The sequence below is a fragment of the Epinephelus lanceolatus genome, chromosome 23 (genome assembly GCF_041903045.1).
Source record: "Epinephelus lanceolatus isolate andai-2023 chromosome 23, ASM4190304v1, whole genome shotgun sequence".
Taxonomy (NCBI): Eukaryota; Metazoa; Chordata; class Actinopteri; order Perciformes; family Serranidae; genus Epinephelus; species Epinephelus lanceolatus.
The window spans coordinates 10,661,949-10,673,654 of NC_135756.1; the positions used below are offsets into that span (position 1 = coordinate 10,661,949).

An 11,706-nucleotide genomic window follows, 5' to 3' on the forward strand; every position below is an offset into this window, starting at 1 on the left:
GTATCAATAAAATGTTATCATTTCCCAACTCTAATGCTGAATAATGATAATGAAGCCAATTTGATGTCACCACTGTCCACTTGGAGGCAGTCGGCGTGCTTTGGTCCGACCCTACAGCACAACGCAGTGCGCTTAAACTGGTAATGGAAATCAATGTGGCCAAAAGTGCAGATGGAAAGTAGGGTTGCCACTAACGATTATTTTCATTGTCGACTAATCTGTCGATTATTTCTTCGATTAGTCGACTAATCATTTCATCGAAAAATTTGTTAAAATGTTGAAAAATGTCGGTCTGTCTCGCCCATACCCCAAAATTACGTCATCTAATGTCTTGTTTCGTACTCACGCCAAAGGGTTTTAGTTCACTGTCATGGGAGAGTGTGTAAAGCTGCCAATATTTGAACGTAAGAAGCTGCAATAAGAGTATTTTGGGGTACTTTTATAGTACTTTTCTATGAAAAATGACTCAAACCGATTAGTCGACTACTAAAATAGTCACCGATTATTTTAATAGTCGATTAGTCATCGATTAGTCGACTAATCGTGGCAGCCTTAATGGAACGCCCTGTTCACCTCAGATGTTGGGTCTGACCACCTCTTCAAGAAGGTCTTGGTCTGGTTGTTTTGGTGTGCACCTGAGTTTGATTGCTGTGTGCACACCTGCCCAAACGAACCGCACTTAGGGGACAAACGAACTTGAGTTCGACTGAACCGAACCAAACAGGGCAAGTGTGAAAGCACTCTAAAATAATTCCATACCTCTATTCTCTATACCTGTATATTCCCGTTCACATCAATGAGAATGCTCGGGCCTGTCCCAGCAGGTATTTGACAGAATGTGGGACAGCACCCTGGACAGATGGCTCGTCCATAATAAGACTAACACGGAAATACACTCTTCAATGTAGGGAGTTTCCAATTCAGCTGCACATTGTCAGGCCCGGGGATGAACCAAGAGGGAGTCCACCAAACACAGAGAAAACAATGCACAGTCCTCCTCACTAAAAATACCAGCGCTTGAGTTAAAACCCGGGACCTGCTCACTGTGAGGTTACAGCTCTCACCACTGAGCCATCATGTCTAAATTTACCACAGGCAAATTATGCCTCTTATCTTGTAACTTAACTGTGTTCAGCTTTAGCTAACTTTGGATGAGACTCTTATATTAGAACTGAAAATGTCCGATTTTACAAACTTATGCAGGTATGTCCTAATTTTACAAAATGTGTAGTCATCTGATACATGCTGAACTCTTTTTTACTCAAAGTAAATTGACTTGACACTTGACCCCGATACTTATGACACATTTCTTCCCACTTGTTCCTGCTCTCATTCTCGCTCCCCCTTTTCTCTCTGATGTTATTGTATTCCCTGCTAATGTCCTTTTTTCCTTTGTCTCCTTCTCTCAGCTACTTGAACGACTTGGACAGGATATCCCAGGCCACCTACATCCCAACTCAGCAGGATGTCCTGAGGACTCGAGTCAAAACCACGGGCATTGTGGAGACGCACTTCACGTTCAAGGACCTGCACTTCAAGTGAGAATTTCCTCACCGTAACAGCTGGCTCGGCCTCAAAGTGTTTTTTTTTTTTTTTTTACATGATGGCTTAATTAGCTTTCCTTCCTGTCACTGACTCATTCACTCCCATAGAAATTCCCTTTGTGCACGTACAGCTGTAAGTTGTGACACAGTCTGTGAAGGTGTCATGCGCATTAGCGATGACTCAGTCGGGGCCCTCTGTTGAAAAAAAAAAAAAAACATACAGGAAGTGGGGGCAGCAGACCCGATGATATCATGATACCAGAAGTTTGGTAGCTGATGCCAGTGTCATTGAAATTCATGCTGCTGGGCTTCACAGCAGAATAGAATAACACCATGTTATATGATAAACACACACACAAAATGGTTCTATGTTTGTCCTTTTCTGTGCAATTCCAGACAGCAGCTTCAATCTACAGTCATGATGACACACCACTGCTGTCAGAGTTTATTGCAACACAATACAGTACTTCTGTAAAGTAGTCATTGCTCGATGTCATGTAGGAATTACACAGCAGTGACCGACCAGCTTCATAAAAAACAAAGTATTTGTTCCACCTCATATTTCCTAACAATATCCTAACATCAACATCATGATGTCGGTCTTTCACATATTGCAACAAGTTAAATGTGATTACTTCTTTTATACAGTCATTGTTTTTTGTCTAACAGTCCCTTTCCCAGTCCTGCCTTTAAAACAATAGTATATCCAGATGTGGCTTTTGCAGTTTAGTCGACCAATAGGAGCTCTCACAGGAGCTAAATGAGGCTTTTTTTACTTCTATTTGCCACAGCTGTGTGCATTTTTTTGAGATTGTTTCATACAGCGTCCCTTTGGAACCTGGTTTGAAAGTGATCTTTATTTTAGATTTGCTTGTCTAGAAATTTTCCCTGAATGTGAGAAATTGATAAAGATATGTACATGATGTCTGACTTGTAGAGACTTTGGTGTGGATTTAGAGAGAACGTCCCGACATAAAACACTTTATAGTAAGCAATATTTTAGCAACATCTAAACCTTTTGACTAGGGCTCAGCAATATGGCCTAAAAATAATATCGCGATATTTTTAGGCTGAATCACAATGCATAATATATATCTTGATATTTAGAAATCTCCTCTAAACTACCGTAGACTATCAAAATACTAAACTACTAAATAAACTACTGTTACAATTAAGTTAACAATAAAGTTAAATAAAGTAATCTTATACTTAGGTTATATAAAGTACTGTTATAATAAAGTTAAATAAAGTACTGTTAAAATTAGGGATGGTATTGTTAAGATGTTATCGATACTACTACGCTATCGATTTTTCTTATCGGGTCGGTACTTTATCAATACTCTTATCAGTTCTTTTTCATTACTTAATAATTGTATTTTAGAAAATATATTAGTTTTAAAAAAGAACAACTTCAGAACAGGATTAGATTTGAATATTTTAAATAAAAGTGTTTTTTCTAGAGCAGCAACAGTAACTTTTGTACTTCATTTAACCAAGTTATAACAATAAAGACAGATAAAGCACTGCTATAATAAAGTTAAATAAAGTACTGATATGATAAATTGAAATAAAATAACATAAAATAAAACTATATTAATCCACGCTTGGGAAATTCACGTCACAGCAGCTCAAAGCACTGACAGAAAAAAGGAGGGTGACAGTGTTACTGAATAAAACAAAGATTGTTTCAATAAAGTTACAATAAAGTTAAAAAACTATATATAAATTAAATAAAGTACTGTTATAATAAAGTTAAAATACTATAATAAAGTTAAAGTACTGTTATAATAAAGTTAAACAAAGGACTGTTATAATTAAGTTAAAATACTATAATAAAGTTAAAGTACGGTTATAATAAAGTTAAACAAAGGACTATTATAATTCAGTTAAAATACTACAATAAAGTTAAAGTACAGTTATAATAAAGTTAAAGTAGTTATAATTAAGTTAAAGTACTGTCATGATAAAGTTAAAGTACAGTTATAATAAAGTTAAACAAAGGACTGTTATAATTAAGTTAAAATACTATAATAAAGTTAAAGTACGGTTATAATAAAGTTAAACAAAGTACTGTTATAATAAAGTTAAAGTAGTTATAATTAAGTTAAAGTACTGTCATGATAAAGTTAAAGTACAGTTATAATAAAGTTAAACAAAGGACTATTATAATTAAGTTAAAATACTATAATAAAGTTAAAGTACTGTTATAATAAAGTTAAACAAAGGACTGTTATAATTAAGTTAAAATACTATAATAAAGTTAAAGTACGGTTATAATAAAGTTAAACAAAGGACTATTATAATTCAGTTAAAATACTACAATAAAGTTAAAGTACGGTTATAATAAAGTTAAAGTAGTTATAATTAAGTTAAAGTACTGTCATGATAAAGTTAAAGTACAGTTATAATAAAGTTAAACAAAGGACTGTTATAATTAAGTTAAAATACTATAATAAAGTTAAAGTACGGTTATAATAAAGTTAAACAAAGTACTGTTATAATAAAGTTAAAGTAGTTATAATTAAGTTAAAGTACTGTCATGATAAAGTTAAAGTACAGTTATAATAAAGTTAAACAAAGGACTATTATAATTAAGTTAAAATACTATAATAAAGTTAAAGTATGGTTATAATAAAGTTAAACAAAGGACTGTTATAATTAAGTTAAAATACTATAATAAAGTTAAAGTACGGTTATAATAAAGTTAAACAAAGGACTGTTATAATTAAGTTAAAATACTATAATAAAGTTAAAGTACGGTTATAATAAAGTTAAACAAAGTACTGTTATAATAAAGTTAAAGTAGTTATAATTAAGTTAAAGTACTGTCATGATAAAGTTAAAGTACGGTTATAATAAAGTTAAACAAAGGACTGTTATAATTAAGTTAAAATACTATAATAAAGTTAAACAAAGTGCTGTTATAAAAAAGTTAAAGTACGGTTATAATAAAGTTAAACAAAGGACTGTTATAATCAAGTTAAAATACTATAATAAAGTTAAAGTACGGTTATAATAAAGTTAAACAAAGGACTGTTACAATAAAGTTAAAGTACGGTTATAATAAAGTTAAACAAAGGACTGTTATAATTAAGTTAAAATACTAGAATAAAGTTAAACAAAGGACTGTTATAATTAAGTTAAAATACTAGAATAAAGTTAAAGTACTGTTATGATAAAGTTAAACAAAGTATTGTTATAATTAAGTTAAAGTAGTGTTATGATAAAGTTAGATGAAGTATGCTATAATAAAGATGAATAAAGTACTGTTACAGTAAAGTTAAAAAAAGTACTGTTAAAGTACTGTTATAATAAAGTTAAAGTACTGTTATAAAACGTTAAATAAAGTACTGTTACAATAAAGTTAAATAAAGTACTGTCATAGTAAAGTTAAATAAAGTACTGTTGTATTAAAGATAAATAAAAAGTACTGCTTTAATAAAGTTAAATAAAGTTTAGATACAATGAAATAAAGTAGAACCACTGGTGCTTTTATTCTGAAGCACCTGGAGTTAGCAGTTAGCTGAAAGTTAAACTGTTACAGTGACAAAGTTAAACATGAGGATGAATTCACTGTGAGCAGAAACAACTAACACCTCTCTGGTTCATATGTTAATATTTGCAAGTCGTACTGGTGCTCCATGGTAGCAAAATGCAACTAAATGGTTGCTTTTTGTTTCTGTGAGATCGAGGGAGCCATTGGAGAAAGTGCGAGAACCGCAATGTCAACGAGAGTTCCAAGCCGTTTGCTTTAAGAAATTATGTGCCACTTCATAGTCAGTGTTTGCAACATAGTCATTTTCTACATCCCATGTGGAACAAGCTGTGATACATCGACCATTATGGATATATATGATATATCTCCCACCACTTCTTTTAACTGCAGAAGCTAAATGTCTGCTGCTGCTTTGAATTGTTTCCCTCTGCCGTTACATGGCAGACGTTTGCTGGTCACTTGAGTATTCTCTGCACTGCTAAGATTTTATCAGTACTGTTTTCAAGGAACAATAGACAAAGAATCTCTGTTTCCTTTATCTCTTACTGTCATCACTCAACACTGCAGCAGGACCAGAGCAGCCGCAGCGACTCTTCATTTATGTTTTTACCTCGGGGTTTCACAAACACTGCTTGTACTGTGTATGTATGTTTGTGTGCTGACGAACATGTTTACTTCTGTCCTCCCTCCAGAATGTTTGATGTTGGTGGTCAGCGGTCTGAGAGGAAGAAGTGGATCCATTGCTTTGAGGGTGTGACCGCCATCATCTTCTGCGTGGCCCTGAGTGACTATGACCTGGTGCTGGCTGAGGACGAGGAGATGGTGAGTGCCTCAGCCTCTGACTCATGTATCAACACAACAGCATGCACTGTGTGTTTGTACACAGCAGGAACTTTGGGTGGAATACGTAAAGGATAGATTCCCTTTAGGATCAGTGAGCAAAACACAATGATCAACATCGCCTTCCTCTTTCTTTCTTCAGAACCGAATGCACGAGAGTATGAAGCTGTTCGACAGCATCTGCAACAACAAGTGGTTCACAGACACCTCCATCATCCTCTTCCTCAACAAGAAGGACCTGTTTGAGGAGAAGATCAAGAAGAGTCCTCTCACCATCTGTTACCCAGAATATGCTGGTAAGATTGCCAGCATTTTACAGAACATGTTTGAGAAATAGCCAGTTTCTTTTCTACCTTTCCCCAAAGTTTTTCATAATGTGACTAAGACTAATAACATTTTTTGTGAATTAAAAGTCTTACTATATTTGACAAGACTTAGACGAGAAGATCAATACCATACTCATATCTGTTTGCTAAATATATATCATTAAAAATGCTCACATGTGCAGCACAAACTTCATATCAGATTGGGGAGATGTTACGAGGAAAATTGGATTTCCTGGTAAAGCTAACATTAACTTCGATGGTAAAACAAACTGGAGGAATCTGTTCAAGTGTCGTCCTCCTTTGTAAGATTGGCATAGTAATCAACCACGAAACTTCCTGTGACATCATCCATCCACTGAGTGAGAGCATACGAGTCAGCCAGTCTGGTCCCATTGGTCAGTGTTTACTTTTTCAGGTAACACTTGCGGTCCCGTAGAGTGAGTGACCTGACATGGTGCGTTCGTAAATTCATTCATAAATTCGCCCTGTTGGTCGAAGAAACGGAGCTTAATATTTCTACATGAATGAAAGAACAGTTAAGAGTCTGCATGGCGCTCTGTACTCTGAGAGTGCGGTGCTCTGGATAACCGAATGGCACATTTCGACAGCGCTCCGAATTTACGAATGGTCCAGTTTGTGCCAGAATGCACTCCGGCACTCTGGGTTGATATTTCTGGATGCAGCACTTATATCATCTTCCTCCATTGTCTGAAACAAGCCAACAGAACTTGCTACTTAGGGCTAGCTTATGTCTGTGGAGAATTGTTTTGCCTCCTGCTAAGCCCCGCCTACCAAAAAACATCATACTGTTTACTAACAGTAAAAGGGTCCATGGATAAGGTAGAAACAAAGTCAACAAGTGTACAAGTACAACGTCACAGGAAATGGAGGCTGTCTGGCGACATCAGTAAACAGCGGCGTACTGCCAGACATTACACTTGTTTACTGTAATTAATATTGTTCCCCCCTGGGTCACCACTCTGTCCATGAGATTGTTTTTTTTTTAGCTTTTATAGTGGTCTCCTGTGTTCCTCTACACCCTGCAGCAAAAAGCCTCTTCTTTCCCCAGTGTGGTGGCTATTTCTGTACAAGAATTTAAGGCCATTTTACTGTCCCAGTGGTCTCTCAATGAGTACTTGAAGAGATGTCTACACAGGCGAACGTGCTTGACCAGGTCAATTAACGAAGTCATTTTTTGGCACACAAACATAAACCAACATAAACACATCTTTACATGACATTGGCAGCAACCAGCAGAGACTTCAGACAGTTACTGCTCTCAGCCAAGAAACAGTTAAGCACTTAACCCCTCATAAAACCACAACTTGTTCAACCCAAAATCAAAAACACTACTACTCTTGAATGTTATGGAACTAGATGGCACTCGGCTTGTGGTGTTTAAAGCACCAAAAAATGCATTTGAAAAACTCAACATCAATGTCTCCTTTCCAGAAACCATGACCTGGTTACTCAAGATAATAGAGGCAAACAAGCAAATATTTAGCAGGATGAAGCCCAGCCATGCCACTCCGTTCTCAAACAAGACAAATACACTATTTCAATACCTTTTCCTATGTTTCGACTTCCTGACTCTTTCACTTCCTGCTCCTCGTCCTTTCTTTTCCAGGCTCCAACACGTACGAGGAAGCAGCTGCCTACATCCAGTGTCAGTTCGAGGACCTGAACAAGAGGAAGGACACCAAGGAGATTTACACCCACTTCACCTGCGCCACAGACACCAAGAATGTGCAGTTTGTGTTCGACGCCGTCACCGACGTCATCATCAAGAACAACCTGAAAGACTGTGGTCTCTTCTGAGGAGAACGGCGGTGGAGATAACCTTTTTCTTTCTTGGTAAGGAACTCATAATTCTTGCTTTTATCTTTCTAACAATGAAAGTGCGCACCCCTTGGTCTGGCTCTGCGTTATGAATGAGGGGGCATGTCAGGATTATGACTGAAAGGATGCAGTGGGTGTTGCTGAGGAAATCATGAGAGCCTGGTTTAAGTGTGCGCCTGCATTCTGTCTTTTCTCTTTCAAGTGTGTTCAACAAATTGGTTTAAAATGGTTCATTTCCAGAGCTTAAGCATTCAGAATTATGGAGGAGCGTAGCTGGAGTTGACCACAAAGATGTGGTGTAATCCATCATAATCACATTCCTAATTAAATCTCCGAAATCAGGCTTAAATGCATTTTCTGCTCCATTTAGATGTTTGTGAGATGATTGTTGCAAGATCCAAAACCCTCATTCTATAAAGCCACTCACACCCTCTCCTCCTCCCCAACGTCTTTCATGTTTGTTTCTCCCTCCCTTTCTTCTGTCCTCAGGCAGTGGAGCCAGTTTATTGTGCATCTTTGGTGGGGAAGATGAGAAGAGTCAGGAGGATCAGTCACGGACCAGTGCTGTACTATATGCCACTTTTAACAGCTTTATTTATGTTTTTGTCTTGGAACATTTTGAACTAGCGTTAACGACATTTGTGTAGGATGTTTGTATCATTGTAAAAGCGTCACCGCAAATTTTCCGCACACTTTTGTTTTTTTAAATTTACTTTTTTTTTCTTTTTCTTTTTTTTAATTTTTTGAGGAGAGGGAGGAGGAAATCATGTTTTTTGCTGTTCCTTCTGCCGCTGTCTCTGGAAAAGGAAACTTTGCCGTTGGTGGCTTCTTTTCTTCCTTCCCTACAACCAAACAAAAGGGAAGAAAAGGGGTTCAACTTTTTGAGTCCAGTTTGTTGGTACTTGTGCCTTCGCATGCCTTTTTACTGCGGTCGTAGTCCCAATGCTTGTTCTGTTGCCTGCTGAATTGTTCTAAACATAAAGAGGTAAACTTGTTTTCATATGTTAGTGTCCCTGCTATCTTCTATGTGCACACCACTGAGCTATCGGGAGGAGGAAGATTTCCCTCTGGTCTACAGGTACATGGGTCTCCATGGTGACCAACATGTAGCCTCCACCATCCCCTATCCCCCATCCCCCCACCAGCCATGACAATGGAAGGCCTTGCTGGCCGCTCACACAGTACAATACTGAGATGTATATTGTTACATTCGCCCCGCAGATCCGGGGTTCTGGTTTTTAAACAGTGTACAAAATATCCATTCTTCCCAACCATTCGGAAAATGGTTAGCTGAGGCACTGAGCTAATAATACGCTCGAGACCAGGGTAGGCACATTTTAATGTATATTTTAATGTATTCGGAGGAGAGTTTTTGGGAGTTTTTGGTGTTAAGGAGAGAAAAGCCGAACCACAGGAAGAGATGGGTGTAAAGGTGAGGTAGATGTCTGAATGTGTTAGGGTTCAGATGCGGTTCCACCAATCAGTTCGTGAAACCTTTCATTCAGGCGACGGAAGCTAAGATGGTTAAGGGAGCCTGGTCTGTGATTTTTAGATCAGTACCACTTTGCCAAGAAGAGTGATAAATACAGTCCTGGATCTGTTCATATGAAGAAACTGCCACAACTGTCAATGTATGTGTATGTTCTCCATGGATGGAGAATCTTTGTAGACTCATCTCCCTTATTTTGCTAATAAAAACCATTTACAAACCACATGGAGTTGCTGTTTTATTGAACATATGTACCTTCAACATTCATTCATTTTCTGGTACCACTTAACCTTTTAGGGGGGCGCGGGTGTGCTGGAGCCTATCCCAACTGACACTGGGCGAGAGGCAGGGTACACCCTGGACACCACTTAACCTGCATGTATTTAGACTGTGTGAGAAAATTGGAGTACCCGCAGAAAACCCACGCTGACACAGGTAGAACATGCAAACTTTGCACAGAAGGGTTCGAACCAGAAACCCTTTGGCTGTGAGGTGACAATGCTAACCACTGCACCGCCCTGTATCTTAAACAGTTCTGCCGAACATCGGTATCGGACGATATTCACCTTGTTGACTGCCATTGCCGATCAGCAAATGAGATGACATCCACCATCATGCAGCATCCCATTGTCTCAGGGAAGGTAGAGCAGGTTGTCCAGTAATCAGAAGATCAGCGGTTCGAAGTATCCTTGAGCAAGATACCGAACCCCAAATTCCGCCCAATGGCTGTTCCATCAGTGTGCGAGTGTGTTAAAAACTGAGTAGCAGGTGGCACCTTGTATGGTAGCCTCAGCCACCTATGTGTGAATGGGTGAATGTGAGCGCTTTAAGTGGTCAGATGACTAGAAAGGCGCTACAAATGCAGGTCCATATTTCGGAAGAACAGAGATCCTCGCCTTTGGTACGAAATCAGCAAGTGGAGAGCTAGTGAACACTAGCTGTCATTCCACTCTCATTCATTCCATTCCATTAGAAAACGCTTTCATCAGTAATAGTTCATGCACTCATGCTTTAATGCTTCTGTAATCATGCAGTCAGGCTTCATTTCTTCATGAATGGCGAGCTGGCCACACAGAGCAGGCTGCTATACATACTCTATGCATTTCTTATGAAGCCAGCTACCTTGTTATCTCCAAACAGGGAGTCCCACAGAGGCAATTAGAGACAATGTTGTCAGTTCTGCACACAGCCTCCATCACATTTGTATTCCACTGTGGCCTTTAAGGCTGCGTTACCTGCAGTGGTGCTCAATGGAAAGGTTTGTTTTAATGAAAATTGATCATGATCACTGAGCATTTTGCCACAGTGAAAAGGTTAACTCGCCTGTACGGATACAGTAACCACCTCAGTCTTATTTTCCACTCATAAAGCTGTCTCCACTCTCTCAATGATGTGTCTTTGACATGTGTCACCCTAACACAATTTGCATTGTAAATATGTGGTGACATGACCTGTGGATATCATCAGTGATGGCTTCCCTCTCAAACAATACCTCTTCAGAGGTAATGTAAAATAAAAGGGACAGGGCTGAATAAAAATGCACTGTTTTGCATTATTGATCAGGGCCACATGATTGCAGGCAACAAGCCGTCAACACAGCATTGACGTAACCTTATACAGTTGTAAATGGTTGCTAATTTAGACAACCTGTTAAAACAACGAACGCAGGACCCATTTTCTCTTATGAAAGTCGCTCAGAGAGGCATATAGCCAAAATGGTTCCACTGCCATGTATGAAATTGCCTGGAGGATCCAGAGACTATCTGCACTACTTGAACACTGTGTGTCCCATAGAGCAGGTACACTGGAGACTTAAAGCAGCCAAGCTCGATCGAGTGTGTCCAAGCATCTTGCTTCCACTGGTGGAATGGAAGCCAATGGGTAAAAGTCTTTTTTGGCTGCAGGGCATCATGTGACGGACCCTAGAAATTGCAGTACCACTGTTTGGCCACTATGAAAAATTGGCTTCAAAGCCTGGTGCACTTCCTAGGGGCAAATCTTTGAATCCTAGGACAGTGAGGGAATGACCTGCCTTACTCTCTCTATGATTGGCAGGCACTCATGCCTTTTTTAGTTGGATTGGTTAGGTTCAGGCAAGAGGAGTGTGATCGGTCATGGTAAGGTACAAATGTCAAGCTAAACCAGTCAAAGGCAGAGTAGGGTGGGCCATTC

The 11,706-nt window shown here is 38.5% G+C and overlaps 1 protein-coding gene across 1 annotated transcript in view; it reads left to right on the top strand.

The window, feature by feature from the left end:
- Positions 1-9,759, top strand: part of gnai1 (guanine nucleotide binding protein (G protein), alpha inhibiting activity polypeptide 1) — a 32,638-nt gene extending 22,879 nt beyond the window's left edge. The window contains exons 5-9 of the mRNA XM_033614979.2: positions 1,410-1,538; positions 5,733-5,862; positions 6,023-6,176; positions 7,834-8,060; positions 8,535-9,759. Coding sequence (XP_033470870.1) covers positions 1,410-1,538; positions 5,733-5,862; positions 6,023-6,176; positions 7,834-8,024 — 604 coding nt within the window. The 3' untranslated portion in view covers positions 8,025-8,060; positions 8,535-9,759. The remainder of the gene's footprint in view (positions 1-1,409; positions 1,539-5,732; positions 5,863-6,022; positions 6,177-7,833; positions 8,061-8,534) is intronic.
- The last annotated feature ends 1,947 nt before the right edge of the window (positions 9,760-11,706 follow it).